The following is a 24,275-nucleotide window of genomic DNA, read 5'->3' on the forward strand; positions in this document are numbered from 1 at the left end:
TGTAGTTTGCACTAACTTGTCTCCTGTTTGATTCCTCCTAAGAAATGATGAACCTTCCTTCACCCTCTACTTCTCTCTGCTCTCCTGTGGAGCCCGGTGCCCCAGCGGCACAGCCGCTAGCTCCTTCCACTCTGCTGCGGTCCCCTCGGGCCACACTTGCACGCCGCACGCTGCCACAGCAGGGAGGGCAGGGGTGGGTGGGTGAGCGGTTGGTGAGCTTGCTGGTTGGTTGGTTTACTGGTTGGATTGCTGGTTGGCTAGCTAGCAGGTTGGTTGGTTGGTTGGTTGGTTGGTTGGTTGGTTGGTTGGTTGGCTTGTTGGCTGGCTAGCTGGCTGGCAGGTTGGCTGATTGGATGGCTGGTTGGTTCAATGGCTGGTTGGATGGATGGCTGGTTGGATGGATGGCTGATTGGTTGGATGGATGGCTGGTTGGTTCAATGGCTGGTTGGATGGCTGGCTGGTTGGTTCAATGGCTGGTTGGATGGATGGCTGGTTGGTTGGATGGATGGATGGTTGGTTCAATGGCTGGTTGGATGGTTGGCTGGTTGGATGGATGGCTGGTTGGTTGGATGGATGGATGGTTGGTTGGTTGGCTGGCAGGTTGACTGGTTGGATGGCTGCTTCGATTGCTGCTTCGATTGCTGCTTGGATGGCTGCTTGGTGGCTGCTTGGCTGGCTGCTTGGTTGCATGAATGGCTGGTTGGCTGGCTGGCTGATTGGTTGGCTGGCAGGTTGGCCACTTGGATGGCTGCTTGGATTGCCACTTGGATGGCTGCTTGGTGGCTGCTTGGCTGGCTGGTTGGTTGGCTGGCTGGCTGGTTGATTGATTGACTGGCTGGTTGGCATGTTGGCTGGCAGGATGGCTGGTTGGTTGGCTGGTTGGCTGGCTGGTTGGTTGGCTAGATGGATGGCTGGTTGGTTGGATGGATGGATGGTTGGCTAGATGGATGGCTGGTTGGTTGGATGGATGGATGGTTGGTTGGATGGCTGCTTGGCTGGTTGGTTGGCTGGTTGGTTGGGTGGCTGGATGGCTGCTTGGCTGGTTGGATGGCTGGTTGGTTGGATGGCTGCTTGGCTGGTTGGATGGCTGGTTGTTTGGCTGGCTGCTTGGCTGGCTGGCTGGTTGTTTGGCTGGCTGGTTGGATGGCTGGCTGCTTGGCTGGCTGGCTGGTTGTTTGGATGGCTGGTTGGATGGCTGGCTGGTTGGCTGGCTGGTTGGTTGGCTGGCTGGTTGTCTGGATGGCTGGTTGGCTGGCTGGTTGTTTGGATGGCTGGTTGTTTGCTTGGTTTGCTGGCTGGCTGGTTGATTGGCTGGCTGGTTGATTGGCTGGCTGGTTGGTTGTTTAGTGGTTGGTTTGATGGCTGGTTGTCTAGTTTGCTGGTTACTGGTTGGTTGGGTTGGGTTTGTATGTCTCCTTGCCCAGGGATTTAGGAGTGAAAGTAATCCCTCTGGTAATGAAGAAGCAATTAGTAACCCTCTGAAGGGTTATGGCATGATCTCTGTGCATGTCCTGTCAACCTCACAAGAGCATCACCAGGGTTTATGGAAAAGGAATTCATTGCTTTGCCACTTCTCCCTGGTGTCAGTGGGGACTTCTGTCCCTGGAATAAGCCCAGAACCAGGCCCAAAGTCCAAAGAGAAATGGCCACTTCTGACTGATTTGTGTGGCTTTGCCTTGGGAAATTACTGTTTGTCCTGGCAGCTCCTCTATGGAGTTTGGCAATCTGGAAGTCTGGAAGTATTGAATCTGGGGAATCTGGAGGTGGGAAGCATTTTGCCTTGCTTTCCCATCAGACCATCCAGTTTACAGACCCTCTCTGCCTCCCTCCATCCTCAGGCTCAGCATTAAGCAAGCAGGACAGCCATGAAACTCTTCAGTATCATTCCTTGGCCACACAGCAAGGGCCACAGGAAGGGACAAACACAGCTAAGGGACCTGGTGCAGACCTCACCAATGCTCCAGGCCATATTCTCTGCTGTGCTGCTCTCCCCACCCCAGCAATGTCTTCTTTGTGCCTCTAAGAGTCACTCCAGTGGGAAGCACCAAAATTTGAGTCCTGCCTAGAGAGAGCAAGAGAGAGCCCCAGAGCAAAGTTTAGCTCAGCCTGCATGGCTCACACAAGTTAATCCACCCCTGACAGCTCACAGGGAAGGTTCTTCCCACTCAAAATAAGGAGCAGAGCTGGGAAACAATTGGCTTTGTGCTGTGTAAATACCATGGGGCAGCAGAGCTCTGAATTTGGGGATAAGCAAACAAAGCAGCAGAGACAGTAAAGGTAAGGCAGGGCTCTGTGGAAAGGTTACAGTGAACAAAGTAAATGTTCTGGGAGAACCCTGGTTGGAGGCACATATTGGACGGTGGAGTCAAACAAGTGAGCACTTGACCCAGCTGAGGGGCAGGAGGACAGCCTGAGCTCCCTCCCTGGCAGCCTGCACCACCATGCTCCAAGGTCTTTCCTCTGCCACGCAGCTTTGATGCAGAGCCAGACCCGGAGAGGGAAGCCTCTGGAGCATGGATGAAGTTCTGACTTCACCACAGAGCCAGCTGGAAGCCACCAGAGTGAAAGAGAAGGGCATGTAGAGGACCTCTGCTGTGGAGACAGGCTGAGAGAGTTGGGGTTATTCGGTGTGGAGAAGAGAAGGCTCTGAGGAGACTTAACTGTGGCCTTCCAGTATCTGAAGGGGGCTACAAGAAAGCTGGGGAGGGACTTTTGAGGGTGTCAGGGAGTGATAGGACTGGGAGGAATGGAGCAAAACTAGAAGTGGGGAGATTGAGATTGGATGTTAGGAAGAAGATCATGAGGGTGGTGAGAGCCTGGCACAGGTTGCCCAGGGAGGTGGTGGAAACCTCACCCCTGGAGGTGTTTGCGGCCAGGCTGGATGTGGCTGTGAGCAACCTTCTGTAGTGTGAGGTGTCCCTGGCCATGGCAGGGGGGGTGGAACTGGCTGATCCTGGAGGTCCCTTCCAGCCCTGACAGTTCTGTGGTTCTGTGAATGATCCTTGTTTTCTGAGCCTTGTCCCTGGTGATTGGGCAGTAGGGAAGAGAGACTGTGAGAACTGCTGCCCTGCTGTCCTCTTGGCTTGGTTTCAGCAGGGCATCACTGCAAGGTTTTCAATCTGTAGGGAAGGGACCAAAGTCTGGAGCTGCCCCAGGGTCCAGCAATGCCCATGGCAGGCTGCACTGCTGCACTTAGTGTCCAGATCTTGCCCCTGTGTGGGCGAGTTCCTGTGTGACCTGCCCTAGGTGATCCTGCCTTGGCAGGGAGGGGTTGAGGCTCAATGATCTTCAGAGGTCCCTCGCAACCCCTGCCTACCATGCTGTGATTCTATGTTTGGCCACAAATTGCTTGGAAAGAGCAGCAGCAAACCCAAACAGGGAGTTTTGGAGATGTCCTGCTTGAACTGAAGGATGTCCTGGAGATGTCCTACTTGTCCCAGCCATAAGGGCTGCAAGGAGTATGTAGTGGTTTGAGCCTTAACTGGGAGTTAAGAGCTCAGATGGGAGCAAGGCTGAGACTCTCTCCTCCGCTCCCCCTTCCTCCCTCCCATCAGAGAGGGGTAAAAAAAGGAAAGGGAAGGAGCAAATCCACCAAGCAATAATTTGGAGATGGCTTGGAAGCAGAGAGGTAAAGAGTTTTCTTTAAACAATATATATATTATATATAACAATTGCAGGTAAGGTTCACAAGGGCAAGGAACAAGGATGGATGGGAGGGGGACAAAGAAGAAGAATACAAAACCAGTCTCTCTCTGAAGAGGCACAGAGAAGGATCAGGCCCAAACACGTGGCAGCAGAGCAGGAAGGCAGCTGTAGTAGCTCTTGTCCAGGAGAGGCAGGAGCCAAAAAGGAGACCTAATGGCTGCAATGTCCTCTCTTTTATACCCTAGCTGGGCAGGGAGGAGGGAGTGGAACAGACTCAGTTTCCCAGGGGGAAAAGGCCCTGCAGGGAGAGCAAAGCACCCGCAAGGCCTTCCCCCTGTTTTCAGGATGGGCGTTAACCCACCACCATCTTCCCAAGTAACTCAGGATAGAACAAGAGGGAATGGCCTCAGGCTGCACCAGGGGAGGCTTAGGCTGGACATTAGACTTTTTTTTTCACTTAAAGGGTAGTCAGGCACTGGCACAGGCTGCCCAAGGGGGTGGTGGAGTCCCCATCCCTGGAGGTGTTGAAAAGCCCTGTAGATGTGATGCTGAGGGTTATGCCTTAGTGCTAGGCTTGGCAGAGCAGGGTTAATGGTTGGACTCATTGATCTGGAAGGTCTATTCCAGCCTAAATGATTCTGTGTTTGATTGGAGATGCCTTCAGTTGCAAAGAGGTAGAAGCAGATTCTCAATGGCTTGGCCTGTGCCCTACCCACTTATTCCTGGTTTTTCTCCCTCTCCATGTGATGCCCAGCAAAGCTTTCACGCTCTTTGGAGCTGCTTTAGGATGCCCACAGGCCCCCAAGCAGCTTTGGGGGAAACTAGTCATGGAGAACTCTCTTTGTGAGACGCTTGGCTCCTGCACTGCTCCGTGCCCCTGCTGCTGGGCTGCTGGCTCCTGTGAGGCTGTGTTTGGTGTGCGGTGCTGCAGCTCGCTCTGGCTCCCTGCTAACAGCCAAGCCCATTTCAGCCAACGGGGGCTCCCCTTTGCTCCTCAGATTGAGCACTCCACCCACCGCCCCCCACATCCTTCTGCCCGCTCTGGTTAGATGCAGTTACCTGGTTTCCTCCTTCCCCTCCCTGCCCCTTTTCTCTTGCTGTTTGCCCCTCCCCGTGGTGGGAACGAAGCAGCTGAGCAGGGCACAGGGGCTGCCCTCACCCCGCTCCGTGTCCCTCTGCCTGCCTTGCAGCCCATCCCGGACACCAGCCCCATGAAGCGCTCCGTCTCCACGCTGACCCCGCAGCGCCCCCACGCCATGCACCTCTACGAGTACTCCCTGGAGCGTGTGCCACCCGAGCAGGGGCACCACCACCACCACCACCGCTGCCACCGGCGGAAAGAGAAGAAGCAGAAGTCCTTGGAGAAGGCCTCCCACCAGCTGGCCGACGGAGAAGCTGGTAAGCATTTGGCCCTTGGCCTCCTGCCCTCGGCAAGCACAGCCCTAGCGAGGCCCCCACCTGCAATACTGCATCCAGTGCTGGGCTCCCCAGTTCAGAAGGGACAGGTTGGAAGAGACCTTCAAGATCATCATGTTCAACCTATCATCCAACACCACCTAATCAACTAACCCATGGCACCAAGCACCCTGTCAAGTCTCCTCCTGAACACCTCCAGGGATGGGGACTCCACCACCTCCCAGACAGCACATTCCAATGGGCAATCACTCTCTCTGTGTAAAACTTCCTCCTAACTTCCAACCTAAACCTCCCCTGGCACAGCCTGAGACTGTGTCCTCTTGTTCTGCTGCTGCTTGCCTGGGAGAAGAGACCAACATCCACCTGTCTACAACCCCCCGTAAGGTAGTTGTAGAGAGCAATAAGGTCACCCCTGAGTCTCCTCTTCTCCAGGCTAAGCAACCCCAGCTCCCTCAGCCTCTCCTCACAGGGCTTGTGTTCCAAGAAGGGACTGGAGCACTGCCTGGTGAGGAGAGGCTGAGAGCCCTGGGGCTGTTCAGTCCAGAGAGGAGAAGGCTGAGAGGGGATCTGATCAATGTTTATAAATCAAGCTGTGCCAGGGGAGGTTTACGTTGGAGGTGAGAAGAGAGCTCTTCACAGAGAGAGTTGTTGGCCATTGGAATGTGCTGCCCAGGGAGGTGGTGGAGTCCCCATCCCTGGAGGTGTTCAAGAGGGGATTGGATGTGGCACTTGGTGCCATGGTTTAGTCACGAGGTCTGTGGTGACAGGTTGGACTTGATGATCTTTGAGGTCTCTTCCAACCTTGGTGATTCTGTGAAATACATGAGGGGTGGGTGTCAGGAAGGAAGGGACAGGGACAACCTCTGCTCACCTGTGTCCTGTGATAGGACAAGGGACAGTGGATGGAAACTGCAGCATAGGAAGTTCCACCTCAACGTGAGGAGAAACTCCTTCACTGTAAGAGTCACAGGGCACTGGAGCAGGCTGCCCAGAGTGGTTGTGGAGTCTCTTCTGGAGCCTTTCCAGCCCTGTCTGGATGTGTTCCTGTGTGACCTGAGCTGGATTCTAAGGTCCTGCTCTGGCAGGGGGGTTGGACTCAAAGATCTCCAGAGGTCACTTCCAACCCCTTACATCCTGTGATCCTGTGACCTGTGATCCTGTGATACTCTGATCCTGTGATACTCTGATCCTGTGCTACTCTGATCCTGTGATCCGATGTGATTTGGGTTTTCATGTGCACGGAAGACCCTCCCTGCCCTACGCTTGGGGATGTCTTCCACACTGCTGACCCCAACCAATATTGTCCTTTCAGTGGCCCACTCTGGTGAGTCTTCTTCCAAGGACAAGAGGCAGGAGCGTGGGCGGTCCCAAGAGAGGAAGCAGCACTCCTCTTCCTCCTCGGAAAAGCAGCGCTTCTATTCCTGCGACCGCTACGGCAGCCGGGACCGAGCGCAGGCCAAGTCCACCGAGCAGAGCAGGCCCACCTCACCCAATGGAGGGCCAGAGCATGGTCCACACAGACAGGTGAGGAGATGCAGGGTGGGAAAAGAGCCCTGATATCTTCCAGGGATGTAAGCACCTTGCCTGTGATTTGCTATTTTAATGGACAGAATGAGGGAGGGAGGGAGGCCAGGCGGGAGGAGGTAAAGCCATTGAGGTTCTGCTTGGTGCTTCACATCCAAGAGAGGGATGGAAATGTCACCTGCTGGCTCTTCTGTAGCCATCTACAGAGCGAGTGACAAAGCATCATGCAGAAACCCCACTGCCAAGAGCAGCTTTGGGAGAGAGCTTGGGAGAGCTGAGCACTGGCAGCTGCTGATGCTGGTGGTGAAAGTGTATCTGAGCCAAGGCAGCGTGGGGTGGGAGCTGGGGCAGCTGAGCTGAGCTGTTCCCCTGCCAGCTCAGTGGTCATGCAGCACCCACTGCTGCCCTGGGCACAAGCACTCAGGGGTTGCCAAAGAAATGCTTCCCATTGCGGTCCAAGCCTGTAGGACACAGAATGGGGACTCCAGCCAGGCAGAGCTGGGATCTCAGCAGGGTTTGCTCACGTTAGCAGGATTTTCCAGCTGCTGGTGTGTGGGCTCCAGAGCTCTCCTGGCCTGGGGAACAGGTTAATACTCTGAAAACTGAGGAAAAAGCCCTTTTTCTGTAGTGACAAACACACCTTCCCAATGTGCTGCCTAGGTGAGAGGAGAAACCACACTAAGGGAGAGGGGAAGCGTAGGAGAAGGCAGGACATGGGTGGACAGGGAGAGAGCTCAGCCTGGTCCCTGCAAACATCTCCACCTAATCACAGAACCATAGAACTGTTTTGTTTGGCAAAGGCTTTTAAGATCACCAAATCCAACCATTCTCTAACCCTACCAAGGCTGTGGCTAAACCATGTCCCTCAGCACCACATCTCTGCTGCTTTGAAACCCCCCTAGGGGTGGGCATTCAGCCATCTGCTGTGAGTGGAGCTGCTAATACATCCTCTGCTTGTTCTGGAAGCAAAACCAGGTCAAGAGCAGTAGCCAGGCTAGCATGTCACTGCTGTCCCCAGGAGCTGAAGATCCCTTGTCTTAAAGAGGTGTCTGCAAGAAGCTCTGTCAGTCTCTTCCCTGCATCATTTTGGCTCAAGAACAAGGATCACACAGAATCACAGAATGATCTGGGTTGGAAGGGACCTCTGAAGGTCCAACTCCCTCTCAGTCAACAGGGACATCCTCCACTAGATCAGGCTGACCAGAGACATGTTGAGCCTCACCTTGAGTATCTCCAGGGATGGGGCCCCAACCGCCTCCCCAGGCAACCTATTCCTGTGTTCCACTACCCTTGTGGTGCAGAACTTGCTCCTAACACCCAAGGTGCTTCTCAACTCCTAAGTATTGTGTTCATTAGTCTGCCCCCTCCTTGGGAGACACAGCTTTGCCCAGCAGCCCTGGCCCAGCACACATCACCAAGTTCAGGAAAGATGTTGAGATGCTGGAAGGTGTCCAGAGAAGGGCAAGAAAGCTGGGGAGGGGTCTGGAGCACAGCCCTGGGAGGAGAGGCTGAGGGAGCTGGGGTTGCTTAGCCTGGAGAAGAGGAGGCTCAGGGGAGACCTTCTTGCTCTCTCCAACTCCCTGAAGGGAGGTTGTAGCCAGGTGGGGGTTGGTCTCTTCTGCCAGGCAAGCAGCAGCAGAACAAGAGGACACAGTCTCCAGTTCAGGCTGGAGGTGAGGAAGAAATTCATCCCAGCAAGAGAGCTTGGCCATTGGAATGTGCTGCCCAGGGAGGTGGTGGAGACCCCATCCCTGAAGGTGTTTAGAAAGAGACTGGATTGGGTGCTTTGTGCCATGGTTTAGTTGATCAGATGGTATTGGGTGAGAGGTTGGACTTGGTGATCTCTGAGGTCTCTTCCAACCTGGTTTGTTCTATCCTATCCTATCCTATCCTATCCTATCCTATCCTATCCTATCCTATCCTATCCTATCCTATCCTATCCTATCCTATCCTATCCTATCCTATCCTATCCTATCCTTCTAATCCATTCTATTCTAATTCTCTGGAGACTTCTGCACATCCCAAAACATGAGCTTGAGCTTCACCCTGCCAGCAAGGTGGCAGAGCACACAGTGCCTGCCACAAAGCTGATGAGAATGACTGGTGCTAGTGGCATGGCAAAACCCTCCCAGATGGGGACAACCTTTTGAGTAGGGCCTCTTGTGACAGGGCAAGGGGTGATGGTCTGAAACTAAAAGAGAGAGATTCAGACTAGAAGGATGACATTTTTTGACACTGAAGGTGGTAAGACCCTGGCCCAGGCTGCCCAGAGAGGTGGTGGATCCTTGGAACCCTTGCAGGTGAGGTGGTTTGATGCTCTGAGCAGCCTGCTCTAGCTGCAGATGTTCCTGCTGACTACAGGGAGGGGTTGGACTGGATGAGCTTTAAAGGTCCCTTCAAACCAATCTGTGACTCTCTGCTTCTACAGCTCATGGCAACAGCAGCTAAAACAACCTCTCCACCCAGCTGCTGGGCTGAAACCTGCTGGGGAACCCCAGCAGAGCAGAACAAGCAGTGCCTGATAGCCCAACAAGCAACCCTTTGATGTTGTCCTAGGCAGGAAAAGCTGCCCTTGAAAAATTAAAGGTCTGGTCTGAAAATGTTAGGTCATGAAAGGCTGAGGGATTCCTTTAAACCACGCTCTCAGGGCTCTTTATGTCCTTCCCTGGGAGAACGCAAACAGAGATGCCGACATGAGAGCTCCTTCCTCTTCCTCATGGCATTTTTATGCCTTGCTGTAGCTTAGCTCACTCCCACACATTGCTATTAGTAACTTAGGAAGCTGCCAGACCCTTCTACCACTCAAAAATCTAATGTGCCATTCTAAAGAGAAGGTAAAGGCTTTTTCCTTGGAGGAATGAGATGGTGAGCACCCATCCCAAATGCTTTTTGTTGTTGTCTTGCTGGTTGGTTTTGGTTTAAATGATCTTGAAGGTCTCTTCCAAGCAAACTTGTTCTGTGATTTAATCAAAAATGCCCCAAACCACCACAAACCTCTCTGCCACCACATCCTCCTTCCACATAATCCAATGGTTGAGCACAGAAGTCCCAGAATCCCAGCATGGTGGGGGCTGGGAGGGACCTCTGGGCATCATTCAGCCCAACTCACCCCTGTTAAAGCAGGGTCAGCCACAGCAGCTTGCTCAGGATCACAATGGCCAGGGGGGTTGGAAGCTCTCCAAAGAAGGAGACTCCACAACCTCTCTGGGCAGCCTGCTCCAGGCCTCCAGCAGCCTCACACCAGAGAAGTTTCTCTGGAACCTCCTGGGTTCCATTTTGTGTCCTTTGCCCCTTGCCCTGTCCCTGGGCACCACTGACAAGAGTCTGGCCCCAGCCTCTTGTCCTCTGCTCTTTAGCTCTTGCTGACCGTTCATCAGTTCCCCTCTCAGTGAGGGGATTCAGATTCACAGATCGCATTGGGTTGGGAGGGAGCCCCAAAGGTCGCCTTGTCTGGCCCCCTGCAGGCACCAGGCACATCTCCAACTAGATCAGGCTGCCCGGAGCTGCATCAAGTCTGACCTTGAATGTCTCCAGGGATGGGGCCCCAACCACATCCCTGGGCAACCTGTTCCAGTGTTTCCTCACCCTCACTGTGCAGAACTTCCTCCTGATGTCCACCCTAAATCCCTCCTGCTCCAGCCTCAAACCACAGCCCCTCGTCCTACCGCCACAAACCCTTCCAAACAGTCCCTCCCCAGCCTCCCCATCGCTCCCCTTTAGATACATTCTCAGCTCTGGGGGTGAAGTTCTGCCACAACCCACCCCAAAGGCCACCCTGCTGTTTTGCAGAGCTGTATGTGCACTAAACCCCCCCGTAGGTGTCTGAGCTGCTCCCACCCAGCGCAGGTAAGGCGCATGCCGAGCCCATGTCTGCTGTGGATGCCTCCTCCCCTCCGGACAGTGTCCCCTTCTGTCGGAGCTGTCTCCCAGTTTGCGTCCTACCGGTGCTCTGATCGTTTCTGTTCTGATCTGCCACTCGCAGACCCCGAGTTCTCCAGCTCTTTACATCTCGTGTTGAACTACTTCTCGAGAACCTCCTTCCCCCTGACTGTGCTTTGTCTAAACTCTCTCTTTTTTTGTTCTTTTCCCCCCTTCTTTTTTTCTTTCCCTCCCCCCTGCTTTTCTTTCCTCCTGTGACTCGTCTCTCCCATCTGTTGCTTCTCCTTCTGTTCTCTACCTGCCTGCCTCTGTGTTCGTCCGGTGTTGCCCCCCTCCTCCCCCCCCTTTTTTTTATTTTTTGATTTGCTTTGTTCCAATTTTCATGTAGGGCAGTGGTTCAGTTAATGGGAGCCCCTTGCTGTCGACATCTGGTGCTAGTACCCCGTGCCGGGGCCGGAGGCAGCTCCCGCAGACTCCACTGACCCCACGTCCCAGCATCACCTACAAGACCGCTAACTCCTCGCCCGTGCACTTCACCAGTTCCCAAGCCGGCCTGCCCAGCTTCTCCCCGGGCCGCCTGAGCCGCGGGCTGTCCGAGCACAACGCGCTGCTGCGGGGGGAGCAGCAGCCGCCCGCCCCGCCGGTGGCTCGCATCGGCTCCGACCCCTACCTGGGCCACCGCGACGACGCCGACAGCCCCTACCGCGCGGTGCCGGAGGACACCCTCACCTTCGAGGAGGCGCTGGCCACCAACTCGGGACGGTCCTCGAGGACTTCTTACGTCTCCTCCTTGACCTCCCAGTCTCACCAAATCCGCAGGGTGCCCAACGGCTACCATTACACGCTGGGGCTCAACACGGGCCCCGGGACTGGCACCAGAGGACGTAGCTACTACCAGGAAGCCGACGAGGACGACTGGTGCTAGCGGCGCGGCGGAGCCCTCCCAGGCCAGCGCGCTTACAATCGATGAGTTTTATCATCTGGAAGGCTGCGGTGCCCAGCGGCTGAAGGGGGCCCTCAGGGCGGCCCCCACCGAGAGAACTCTGCTGTGCCCCCCCAGGGCCAGAGACACTCCTGCAGCCTCTCTCCTCTCTTTCTTTCGTTTCCTTTTTCTTTCTTTCTTTCTTTCTTTTTTTTCGGTGTTGTTTTTTTGTTTGTTTGAATTTGTTTTTTGCACTAGGCAAATGGAAGGTGAAGACTCCTTCCTTAGGGGGAAGGCAACGTGGGGAGCACTCCCCTCTCTCCCTCCCCCTCTCTCCCACCTCCCTACTGCCTTGCCTAGTTCAAAGGCGCCGAGCCTGCGACACGCCAAGTCCCCACCTTCGGCGGTGGGAAAGCAAGCAGACGGTCCATCCCGGCCGAGACTGGCACGGTTTGCTTGGGCTATTTCTTCATTCATTTATTATTTTCTTTCCATTTTTCCTCCCCACCCTTCCCCTCCCGGCCAGGGTGGGCGGTCGGGGGTCGCAAACAGGACACTGACGAACAAAGACGGCACCCGCCTCTTCATCTCCTTCACCGCCCGGAAAGAAGAGATCTACCCCAAGAAGCTGGGGGGAGGAGCAAAGACAGCCCAGAACAAAGGACAGTCCCTCGGGACTTGATGTTCAACCCTTTTGTTGTTTGTTTGTTTCTTTGTTTGTTTTGTTTGTTTGGGTTTGTTTTGGTTTTTGTTTTGGTGGAGCCTCCCCGAGCCGGCCTGAGCGTTCCAGCCCCCAGGACTCTGCTGGGGACACCGCTGCCCTGCGGATCTCCTTTTCTTTTCCTCACCACCTCCGGGCTCCTTCACCCCGACGACACACAACGAGGAAGCCACAAAAGAAGAGCTGCTTTGTGAGGACTCTTTTCCTTGCTGCTGAGACTTCTCTGGCCGTCCCTCTCTCTCCTGTCGACCGCCACACGCCCTCACTGTTTTTGTCTTGTTTACAATATAAGCTTGACCTAGCAAAAAAAAAAACAACCAACCACCCCAACAAACACCCAAACCCACCAAACTTTAAAAGGAACACACACACACAAAAGGGAAATCCAGAAACAAACAACAAACAAAAGAGGGAGGAAAAAAGAAACCCAACCTCCCACCACCACCAAACAAACAACAACTCAACGACGACGACGCAATGTGTAGGGGTGAGAAGAAGAAACGTCCTTGGTTTTCTATCAAGCTCTTAGCTAAGAACTTTAACTTTTCATTGTGTGCATTCTTTTGTAAATTGTACAGTAAAAAAAGAAAAAAAAAAAACCACAAAAAAAAAAAAGAAAGAAAAAAGGAAACAACAACAAACAACAACAAACAAACAACAACAAAACCCAACAAAATTTACTCTTGATGTAGAGAATGAGTCCAATTGTCATTCCAGGTCCCACTGTTTCTACCGACTGCTCCAGTTGTTCACTACTAAGTGCCTAACCTTTGAAATCTTTTCACAGCGACGATGCAAACCTCTTGCTTTGAGGCATCAGACCTTGGGTGAGCGCAGGGAGGGGAGGGAAGGGAGGGCAGAGCCAGCAGGAGCCGCTCAGCTCGGCTGCCCCCGTGGGGAGGGCACCAGGCCCGCGGTGTGCGCCAAGCCCACGGCGTGCACCAAGCCCAGGGCGTGCCCCAAGCCCGTGGTGGGCACCAGGCCCCCAGTGTGCACCACACTAGGCCCTCAGTGTGCACCATACCAGTTCCATGGTGTGCACCATACCAATTCCATTGTGTGCACCGAGCCCACAGGGTGCACCATGCCAATTCCATGGTGTGCACCAAGCCCATGGTGTGCACCAAGCCCATGGTGTGCATCAAGCCCATGGTGTGCATCAAGCCCAGGGCGTGCACCAAGCCCAGGGCATGCACCAAGCCCACAGCGTGCACCAAGCCCGTGGTGGGCACCAGGCCCATGTAGCACACCAGGCCCACAGTGAGCACCAGGCCTGTGGCGCATCCACTGGACAGTGGGGCCGAGAACCAGGTTGGAAGCTTCCAGTGGGGAAGGCAAAACATATACTTTTGGGGTTGGTTTGGGGCTTTTGTTGGCCTTTTTTTGGGTTAATTTTTGGTCTGGTTTATTTCCTTTTTTATTATCTTTTTTTTCTTTTTTTATTTATTTATTTTTATGGTTTGGTTTGGTTTGGTTTGGTTTGGTTTGGTTTGGTTCTTTCCACCCCCACCCCCCCCTTAATCCACACTGTAACTGGCGGGAGGGGAGTGATTGCAGCAGCAAACAAGCCCGGCCTTTTCTCACGGAGTAGAGTTTAGGTCCTGCAGGAGAGATGCAGGTGGAAAAGTACAGCATCTGCAGGGATGCTCTTGCAGGAGAAGTGTCTTTCACGCTGCATGTCAAGCCTCAGAGAGCTCTGGCCACGGTCCACGGTGCAGAAATTGTATGAGGGCAGCTGGAGAGAATCTTGGTCTTATTGCCTGTTAAGAGAAGGTCAAAATTACTACTACTACTATTAATAATAATAAGCAAAACCTCTAACTCTGATTCTCAGGGATGAGATTTCTGTGTTCTTGCAACCACCCTTGCGTTGGGCACTTCCTTTCTTTTGTACCCCTGTGGATTTCTGCACTTGCAGCCTGGGACAGGGGCAAAGGTGATGTGCTGGTGGGGATGGAGCGCTGAAGGAGAAGCCTGGGCAGGACTTCGCGCCCGTGGGTCTGAAGAACCACTGCAGGGCTAATTTGGGGTGCAGGGTGGCCAGAGGACACTGACAAATGGTTGAAGGAGGAAGGATGGGAGGTGCCAGAGAAGCACTGCTGATAGGAAGGAGAAGAGGGTTGAACAGGCCAATTTCTTTCAGAGGATCTACCAAGCCCCAGAACTGATGAACCTTCTCCAAGCGAAGAGGTGGCTTAGGACAGATAGAGATCCTGATGGACCCTGGCAATTGGCTTTGTCTCTGGGGTGGTTTGGAGGGTATCAGATGCTACCAAAATGCTCAGGAGGTCTTTTGTACTCTCAGCAAAAGGCTTTCAGCCTCGGGCTGGGAGCAGTCTGCCGTAGGATTGTCCTTCACGTCTCCTGTAGCTCTTCTGTTGAGGAAGTTCAACCTGGTTCTGTTTCCTCCTCTGGTGTTGTTTTGGGTTCTGGTTTTGTTCCGTTACTAAATAACAGGCTCCGGCCAATCTCATCCCTGGATTCTGCTGAAGGCTGACTGCTGTGGGTATCTCTGTCTCTGTATTTGTGTGCACTCTGAATAAAGGAGGCCTGGTCACCAGAGCACCACCGAGGGTGGTGGCCGTGAGCGGCCCGCGGAGGGCTATGCAACAAGACGACACGTTCGGCACCACATCCAAACCACCACGAGTTCAGAAGGAACCTTCATCCATTCTGTAGCTTTCATCTGCTGGATTCCCCTGGTTCAGGCTTCAGCATGATTGTGACCAAATGTTTTATACGTTCTCCTTACACGAAGGCACAAACACTTCCTCCGCAGTTGCGCTCCGGGAAGTCGAAGGGAGGCAGAAGGTGATCTGCTCCGAGCGTGCATGCACACGTTGCACTCACACTGCAAAGTGACAAGCGCTGTCTTTCTGTACTGAATGATTTTGCCTTTCCCCCTCCTCAGCCCTTTCAGACCCCCCCAAGCCCCCAGCCCCACACTAACACAACACCCCAAGCGCACAGCCAGGCGATGGCCTTGGGTTACACCAGGTCTTGGGCAGAGCGCGGCGAAGAATCTCACAGATTGCACTGGGTTGGAAGGGACCTTCAAAGGTCCTCTTGTCCAACCTCCCTTGCAGTCAGAAGGGACACATCCAAGTAGATCAGGTTGCTCAGGACCCCATTGAGTTTGGCCTTGAATGTCTCCAGGGATGGGGCCTCAGCCACATCTCTGGGCAACCTGTTCCAGTATTTCCCCACCCTCACCGTGGAGAACTTCCTCCTGATGTCCAACCTAAATCCACCCTGCTCCAGTTTCCAACCACTGGCCTCATCCTGTTGCTGCGAGCCCCTTCTAAACAGTCCCTCCTCAGCCTTCCAGTAGGTCCCCTTCAGATACTGAAATGCAGCTCTAAGGTCTCCCTGGAGCTTTCTCTTCTCCAGGCTGAACAGCCCCAACTCTCTCAGTCTGTCCCCACAGCGGAGGTTCCTCCAGCCCTCTGATCATCTCTGTGGCCACCTCTGGACCCAGTGCAGTGCATGTCCGCGTCCCTCTTGTGCCAGGGGCCCCAGAGCTGAACACAGCAGTCCAGGCGAGGCCCCACCGGAGCAGAGTGGCAGAGTCACCTCTCTCAACCTGCTGCCCACTCAAGTTGTCCAATCCTCCACCCGCCCAGTAGGGGCTGACGACACAGCGACAGACGAGCCTGCCCACAAACCCTTCATGACCCCCTCCCCCTTATCCTTCCTTTTCCATGATTATTACTATTTTTTAACTGTCCCCTCGAGGCATCCAGGACATCCCCCCAGGACCCTCCTCAAGTGAGTTGCCAAACTTGAATTGCACCCACTCAGTTTTGGTTTGCCTGCATCCAGACCCAGTCTCGTAGTGGCTGTACTTTGACTTGAGTAATGTTTGCATGTAAAATATATACATATATACATAGCTATAAACCAAGCAAGCAAGCAAGCAAGCAAGCAAGTATGTGCATGGGAAGAAAACCAACCAACCAACCAAAATGTTTATCTTGGTTACCTTTTTTGATACAATGTACTACTCATCAGCTGTTAATTTTTAATTATATTTGATATACATTGGGGGTTTGTTGCAAAAGTTTATATTTAAAGGAGGAGAGAAAAAAAACAACCCAACCAAACACCACCACAAAAGAAAAAAATGCAGTGGTCAGAGGTCCAACCATGCAACACAAGAGGAACTTGACACCCCCCCAGAAAAACACAAAAGAGAAGGAAAGGAACTGGCTGGTGGGCTGAGCCCAGAGAGCGGTGGTGAATGGTGCCACAGCCAGCTGGCAGCCAGGCACCAGTGGTGTGCCCCAGGGATCAGTGCTGGGCCCTGTGCTCTTTAATATCTTCACTGATGATCTGGGTGAGGGGATTGAGTCAGTCATCAGCAAGTTTGCAGATGACACCAAGCTGGGAGCAGATGTTGGTCAGTTAGAGGGCAGAAGGGCTCTGCAGAGGGACCTCAACCGACTGGACAGATGGGCAGAGGCCAACAGGATGGCATTCAACAAGTCCAAGTGCTGGGCGCTGGACTTTGGCCACAGCACCCGCATGCAGAGCTACAGGCTGAGAGCTCCCAGACAGAAAGGGAGCTGGGGGTGCTGATTGACACCTGTCTAAACATGAGCCAGCAGTGTGCCCAGGGGGCCAAGAAAGCCAATGGCATCCTGGCCTGCATCAGGAACAGTGTGGCCAGCAGGAGCAGGGAAGTCCTTGTGCCCTGTGCTCAGCACTGGTTAGGCCACACCTGGAGTCCTGTGTCCAGTTCTGGGCTCCTCAGTTTAAGAAGGACATTGAGAGACTTGGAGGTGTCCAGAGAAGGGCAATGAGGCTGGGGAGAGGCCTTGAGCACAGCCCTGTGAGGAGAGGCTGAGGGAGCTGGGGTTGCTTAGCCTGGAGAAGAGGAGGCTCAGGGGAGACCTTCTTGCTCTCTCCAACTCCCTGAAGGGAGGTTGTAGCCAGGTGGGGGTTGGTCTCTTCTGCCAGGCAAGCAGCACCAGACCAAGAGGACACAGTCTCAAGCTGTGCCAGGAGAGGTTTAGTTCTTCCCAGAGAGAGTTGTTAGCCATTGGAATGTGCTGCCCAGGGAGGTGGTGGAGTCCCCATCCCTGGAGGTGTTCAAGAGGGTATTGGAGATGGCACTTGGTGCCATGGTTTAGCCATGAGGTGCTGGGTGACAGGTTGGACTTGATGATCTTTGAGGTCTCTTCCACCCTTGGTGATTCTGTGACTCTCTGATTCTGTGAAAGGAGGGGTGTGTGGGGGGAAGAGCAATAAGAAGAAACCCAAACTCACACAGACACACAGACAGAAAAAGGTTGTGTGATTCCCTGGTTTGCTGCCTGAGTGATACTGATCAGCCAAACTTGGAACTCTGCAGCTGTTTCTACAGTTACATTTTGTAGGAAGCAAAAGTCCTTGGATTAAAAATAAAAACTTAGCAAAAAAAAACAAACAAACAACCCTAAACCAACCCAAACAAAGCGAAAGTCACCAAGTCAAGCAGCCCTGAGTGAGTCCCAGCTGGTGTTCACGGTGTGCCTGGGGACCGGGAGCCCCTCCGCAGAGCAAGCCTCCCTCTCTCCCTGCTCCTTCCCACCCACAGCTGGGGGAGGCAGCTCACCCTGACCACCCCTTCATAGAACCATAGAATCAGTCAGGGTTGGAAGGGACCACAAGGATCAGCCAGTTCCAACCCCCCTGCCATGGGCAGGGACACCCCACACCAGATCAGCCTGGCCACAGCCTCATCCAGCCTGGCCTTAAACACCTCCAGGGACAGGGCCTCAACCACCTCCCTGCACAACCCATTCCAGAGCTTCACCACTCTCATGGGGAAGAACTTCCTCCTCCCCTCCAGCCTGAATCTCCCCACCTCCAGCTTCATTCCATTCCCCCTAGTCCTATCACTGCCTGAGATCCTGAGCAGTCCCTCCCCAGCTTTCCTGTAGCCCCCTTCAGATCCTGGAAGGCCACAATGAGGTCACCTCAGAGCCTTCTCTTCTCCAGATTGAACAGCCCCAACTCCTTCAGTCTGTCCTCATAGGAGAGGTGCTCCAGCCCTCTGCTCATCCTCCTGGCCCTTCTCTGGACACCTTCCAGCATGTCCATAGTCTCATAGAGCTGCTGAGGGAAGAGGAGACCTCTGAGCTCATCAAGTCCATTTGCTCACCCAGAGCTCACAATCCAACCACTGCTGCTAAGCCACCACCACTAGACCACATCCCTCGGCATCACATCCATGTGTCCTATAAGCCCTCCAGGGATGGTGACTCCAGCACCTGGCTGGGCAGCCTGTGCCAGAGCCTGAGAACCCTTGCTGGGAAGAAACTTTTCATAGTCATGGAATCATAGAATTGTTTGGGTTGGATCAACCAATCCAACCATCAACCCAACACCACCACAGCCATCAAACCATGGTCCCAGGTGCCATGGCCGCACCTCTCCTGAACACCCCCAGGGATGGTGGACTCCAGCACCTCCCTGTGCAGCCTGTTCCAATCCCTGACCAATCTGGCAGCAAAGACATTTTTCCTAGTGTCCAACCTAACCCTCCCCTGGCACAATTTCAAGCCATTTCCTTTTGTTCTATCCCCTGATACTAGAGAGAAGAGACCAACCCCCACCTCACTCCAACCTCCTTTTGGGGAGTTGTAGACAGCAATGAGGTCTCCCCTCAGCCTCCTCTTCTCCAGACTAGGGAACCCCACTTCCCTCAGCTGCTCCTCACCAGCCCTATTCCTCAGACCCTTTGCCAGCTTCATTGCTATTCTGTGGACCTGCTCTAGCCTCCCAATGGCCTTCTTGAACTGAGAGTCCCAAAACTGAACTCAGGATTTCAGGTGTGGAGTGACAGCCTTGAGTGCCAGCCCATGAGATCCATTGTGACCCCAGCTGTAGCTTAACCCAAAGTGGGATTCTGTAAGACATCAGCCCTGCCTGTGGTTGACTTTGTGGAGGCTCCAGAGATGCTTGGTCTGAGGAGGGAAGTGTTGGCAGAGTTTCCTTGGAGTTTCACACAGAATCACAGAATCACCAAGGTTGGAAGAGACCTCAAAGCTCATCAAGTCCAACCTGTCACCCAGCACCTCATGACTAAACCATGGCACCAAGTGCCACATCCAATCCCCTCTTGAACACCTCCAGGGATGGGGACTCCACCACCTCCCTGGGCAGCACATTCCAATCAAACAAGAGCTCAAGAGGCAGCAAACTCACACCACTGGAGTTGAGGGTTACCAGAAACCCCAGCAGTGACTGAGTCCTTCAAGGTGTGTAAGAGAGCACAATCTGGAACCCAGGAGGTTCCACCTGAAGAGGAGGAGAAAATTCTTCATTGTGAGGGTGCTGGAGCAGGCTGCCCCCAGAGGCTGCCCTCCTCTGGAGGGATTCCAGCCCCACCTGGACATGGTGATCCTGGGCAAGCTGCTGGGGGTGCCTCTGCTTTAGCAGGGTTGTTGGACTGGATGATCCTCAGAGGTTCATCCCAAGGCCCCCACCACACTGGCACTCTGTTGTTCATTCCTCTTGCCAGCCCCAAGTAGAATCCTGATATTCTGAGGGCTGTAGAAAGCACCACTGCCAGAAAGTGCCTGACTGCAGCAACCAAACATCAGCTCAGTGCTGACCAGTTCCAAAATGCACATTCCAAAACACTTTGCAGAAGAGGCTGGGTTTGCATCCTCATGTGACAAGAAAAGCAAACCAAGACACCTCAAAGGGGACTAAACTGCCCAGGGCTCAACCAGCATGAGAGTGCAGAAGAGAGGACATCTCCTGAGCTCCTGCAGGTCACTCTGCCCCCCTCATGGCTCAGGGTTTGGAATCCCTGACGTCTGAAGGGGGTTTGTATATCCACAGGCTCCTGGCAGGGTGTCACTAGGAACATGGCATCTCAGTAGAGGATGTGTTGGTTCCTTGGAGGGAATTCAAAGCCTAGGAGCAGTAACAAAAATGATGGCAGGCCAGGGACTGACTCCTGGTGAGAGTGGTGAGGAGCTCTGCGTGCTGCTGAGGCAAATGTTTGTGGGGGTGAAGTCCTGAGGTGGGTGAGTCAGCACGAAGGAGCTGCTGAGGCTGTTTGAGAAGGGAGGTCTGAGCCAAGCGGCTCCCAAACAGCAGATGAAAGCCCTTGTGCCTGCAGAGGAAGCCTGGGGGATGCTGCTGGAGCAGAGCTGTGTTCATTCAAAGCAAACAGTATCAGTGACCGTGCCTGCTTCATTTCATCCTCATCTCCACTTTCTGTCATTGCTCTGAAACAGAATATCCCAGCACTGCCTTTGTCTGTGTCTGGTTTCATTCTTTCTCTCTTCCTGGCAGCCTTTTCTCTGCCCAGCATGGCATGAACAGAACAGGAGGAGGAGGAGGAGGAGGCATGGAGCTTGTCTGGCTTCTCCCACACAAAAGTCTGAGATACCCCCAGGGATGTAAACCCCCATTTTTCCCCACAGGAGGCTGAGGAAGGGGAGTGCCTGTGGTTGTGTTACTGGGGTCAGTGAAAGGAGAGAGAGTGTTTGACAGGGAGGTGCTGAGCTGAGCCAAGGGGACTGTGGATGGGTAGGTGCATGCCTTTGATGAGGGTTTTTTCCCCCTTCCTCATGGAGTGGAGAACATTTAAAAGACCTGGTTCTGAAGGTGATCCACCCAAAAGACCTGGTTCTGCAGATGATCCACCTCAAAGACCTGGTTGTGCAGGTGATCCACCCAAAAGACCTTGTTCTGCAGGTGATCCACCCAAAAGACCTGGTTCTGCAGGTGATCCATCTAAAAGACCTGGTACTGCAGGTGATCTGGTTCGTTCTCCACCCAAAAGATCTGGTTTTGTAGGTGATCCACTTGCTGCAGGTGATCAACTAAAAGACCTGGTTCTGCAGGTGATCCACCTCAAAGACCTGGTTCTGCAGGTGGTCCACCCAAAAGACCTGGTTCTGCAGGTGATCCATTTAAAAGACCTGGTTCTGAAGGTGATTCACCTGAAAGACCTGGTTCTGCAGGTGATCCACCTCAAAGACCTGGTTCTGCAGGTGGTCCACCCAAAAGACCTGGTTCTGCAGGTGATCCATTTAAAAGACCTGGTTCTGAAGGTGATCCATTTAAAAGACCTGGTTCTGCAGGTGATCCACCTCAAAGGCCTGGTTCTGAAGGTAATCCATTTAAAAGACCTGGTTCTGCAGGTGATCCACCTGAAAGACATGGTTCTGCAGGTTATCCACCTCAAAGACCTGGTTCTGAAGGTGATCCACCTGAAAAAACTGGTTCTGTAGGTGATCTAGCAAAAAGACATGGTTCTGCAGGTGATCCACCTGAAAGACATGGTTCTGTAGGTGATCTACCCAAAAGACCTGGTTCTGCAGGTGATCCACCTCAAAGACCTGGTTGTGCAGGTGATCCACCCAAAAGACCTTGTTCTGCAGGTGATCCACCCAAAAGACCTGGTTCTGCAGGTGATCCATCTAAAAGACCTGGTACTGCAGGTGATCTGGTTCAGTTCTCCACCCAAAAGATCTGGTTTTGTAGGTGATCCACTTGCTGCAGGTGATCAACTAAAAGACCTGGTTCTGCAGGTGATCCACCTCAAAGACCTGGTTCTGCAGGTGGTCCACCCAAAAGACCTGGTTCTGCAGGTGATCCATTTAAAAGACCTGGTTCTGAAGGTGATTCACCTGAAAGACCTGGTTCTGCAGGTGATCCACCTCAAAGACCTGGTTCTGCAGGTGATCCATTTAAAAGACCTGGTTCTGCAGGTGATCCACCTCAAAGACCTGGTTCTGAAGGTGATCCATTTAAAAGACCTGGTTCTGCAGGTGATCCACCTCAAAGGCCTGGTTCTGAAGGTAATCCATTTCAAAGACCTGGTTCTGCAGGTGATCCACCTGAAAGACATGGTTCTGCAGGTTATCCACCTCAAAGACCTGGTTCTGAAGGTGATCCACCTGAAAAAACTGGTTCTGTAGGTGATCTAGCAAAAAGACATGGTTCTGCAGGTGATCCACCTGAAAGACATGGTTCTGTAGGTGATCTACCCAAAAGACCTGGTTCTGCAGGTGATCTGGTTCAGTTCTGACCTGGTTCAGTTCTCCACCCAAAAGATCTGGTTTTGTAGGTGATCCACCTGCTGCAGGTGATCAACTAAAAGACCTGGTTCTGCAGGTGATCCACCTGAAAGACCTGATTCTGAAGGTGATCCACCTAAAACATCTGGTTCTGCAGCAGGTGATGCACCTAAAGGACCTGGTTCTGCAGGTGATCCACCCAAAAGCTCTGGTTTTGTAGGTGATCCACCTAAAGGACCTGATTCTGCAGGTGATCCACCCAAAAGCTCTGGTTTTGTAGGTGATGCACCTAAAGGACCTGGTCCTGCAGGTGATCCACCCAAAGGGTCTGGTTCTGCTGCAGCAGATGCATCTAAAAACCTGGTTCTGTAGGTGATCCACCCCAAAGGTCTGGTCCTGCAGGTGATCCACATAAAGGACCTGGTTCTGCAGGTGATCCACCCAAAAGCTCTGGTTTTGTAGGTGATCCACCCAAAAGACCTGGTTCTGCAGGTGATCCACCCAAAAGACCTGGATTTTCAGTTCTCCACCCCAAAGGTCTGGTCCTGCAGGTGACCCACCTAAGCCCCTGCAGCGGGGGTTGGTGTGTGAGAGGAGTCTCTGCGCTGTGAGGAGGTTCCACGCTCCGCAGCAGAGACTGGCTGCAGGCCAGAGCCAAGAGCCAGGCCAGCCGATGCACTGCCAGGGCAGGCGGCCGTGGCTGTGGGGCCAGGAGGAGTTCAGCAGCACCTGAGGAAGGAAAGTCGACCCCTGTGTCACCTGTTCTTGACAAATAAAGTCCTCTACACGGCAAAGCAAACAAATCCTGGCGTGTCTCTGCCCATGGTGTCCTTGACCAGCAGAGTCAGGGCACACAGCGGGCAGAGCGGGGTGAGCGCAGCTCCTTCTGCACCCAGCTGGGCTCTCCTCGAGGCCAAGCAGCAGCTGGGACTCCATGAGGGAAGCTTCTAGAAACCTCATTTCCCGCCGCAGTGGTGAGAGGGCAGGGCAGGACCTGGGTGAGGTGGGATTTAACCCGTGCATTGCCAAGGATGGGGAGAACTGGTCCAGGCTGGATAAGGAGGGAAGAGTTCAATGCTGAACACCAGTACAGGTCTCACAGGAGAGTGGGGGACCCTCCCTCACCCCCAGATACTGCAGTGGGGGCTGCTCTCTCCCCATCACCCTGTGGGTGCAGGGTCAGGTCCCCAGCAGGCTGGGGTACAGCTCTGGGGGCAAAGCACCCCAAACCCCACCAGTGTCTCTGTGTCCATGTGTCTGTGTGTCCTGCATCTGTGTGTTTGTGTGTCCCGGTGTCCATGTGTCCGTGTCGCTGTCAGTCTGTCTGTCTGTACCCCATCCAGCTCTCCACACGGGGGTCTATGTGGGGATCCCCCCCCAAACTCGGCAGCTCCGGGTGTCGTCCGTCGGAAGCTCGCCTGACTTCGGGGTGTGCAGCGGGGTCGCCGTTAACCACCGCTCCCCACCCCGGTCCCGCAGTTGCGGAGGGAAGCGCCCCCTCCCCGCAGGGGTCCCGGCAGCGCCGGGCGGGCCGGGGCGGAGCGGGGCGGGGGCGGCGGAGCCGGGGCCGGGCCTGTCCCGGTGGCGGGGCCGGGACCGGGATGCGGCGGCTCCGGCGCCGGGCGCACGATGCGCGGCGGGGCGCTGGCGCTGGCGCTGCTCTGGGCCCTGCCCCTGTGCCCGGCGGGGCTGGAGCCCCCCGAGCCGGGATCGGGGCTGCACGCAGGTACGGGGCAGCGGCGGGGAGCGGCGGGGCTGGGGCATCCCCGGGCGGGCTGCTGGGCGCCGCGGTCCCCGCTAGGATGCACTGCGAGCACGGCGCTGCGGGCCCCGGGCGGCCGGCGGCTGCTGCGCTCTGCCGGGGGGAGCCCCTGCAGCGCCTGCCCCGGGGCAGCCTCCGCTTGCCTGGGGGAGCGGAAAGGCTTCCCCCCTTCCTCCCCGCCAACGGCGTCCGCCGTGGGCTGCAGGCAGCGGGCAGAGGTGTGGGGGGATGGCAGGGAAAGGCTCTGTTTGGGGGCTGCCCAGGGAGGTGGTGGAGTCCCCATCCCTGAAGGTGTTTAGGAAGAGCCTGGATGGAGCGCTTGGTGCCATGGTTTAGTTGATCAGCTGGTGTTGGATGATGGGTTGGGCTCGATGATCTCAA

General features: G+C 54.4%; 2 protein-coding genes across 2 annotated transcripts in view; both read left to right on the plus strand.

Moving 5' to 3' along the window:
• CACNA1B (calcium voltage-gated channel subunit alpha1 B) overlaps positions 1-13,624 on the plus strand; it is a gene marked incomplete at its 5' end in the record, with an annotated part of 276,768 nt that extends 263,144 nt beyond the window's left edge. Inside the window, 4 exon segments of the mRNA XM_068168969.1 lie at positions 4,836-5,043; positions 6,374-6,585; positions 10,375-10,431; positions 10,853-13,624. Coding sequence (XP_068025070.1) covers positions 4,836-5,043; positions 6,374-6,585; positions 10,375-10,431; positions 10,853-11,389 — 1,014 coding nt within the window.
• A 1,199-nt stretch (positions 13,625-14,823) lies between these two features.
• Positions 14,824-24,275, plus strand: part of LOC137457164 (collagen alpha-1(II) chain-like) — a 98,846-nt gene continuing 89,394 nt past the window's right edge. Inside the window, exons 1-9 of the mRNA XM_068168979.1 lie at positions 14,824-14,918; positions 20,684-20,855; positions 20,954-21,313; positions 21,404-21,544; positions 21,644-22,029; positions 22,154-22,322; positions 22,413-22,500; positions 23,476-23,561; positions 23,612-23,858. Of these exons, the coding sequence (XP_068025080.1) occupies positions 14,824-14,918; positions 20,684-20,855; positions 20,954-21,313; positions 21,404-21,544; positions 21,644-22,029; positions 22,154-22,322; positions 22,413-22,500; positions 23,476-23,561; positions 23,612-23,858 (1,744 nt within the window). The remainder of the gene's footprint in view (positions 14,919-20,683; positions 20,856-20,953; positions 21,314-21,403; positions 21,545-21,643; positions 22,030-22,153; positions 22,323-22,412; positions 22,501-23,475; positions 23,562-23,611; positions 23,859-24,275) is intronic.

The sequence above is a fragment of the Melanerpes formicivorus genome, unplaced genomic scaffold (assembly GCF_026170545.1).
Source record: "Melanerpes formicivorus ecotype bairdi unplaced genomic scaffold, bMelFor1.0.p_v2 SCAF_162, whole genome shotgun sequence".
NCBI classification, from domain to species: Eukaryota; Metazoa; Chordata; class Aves; order Piciformes; family Picidae; genus Melanerpes; species Melanerpes formicivorus.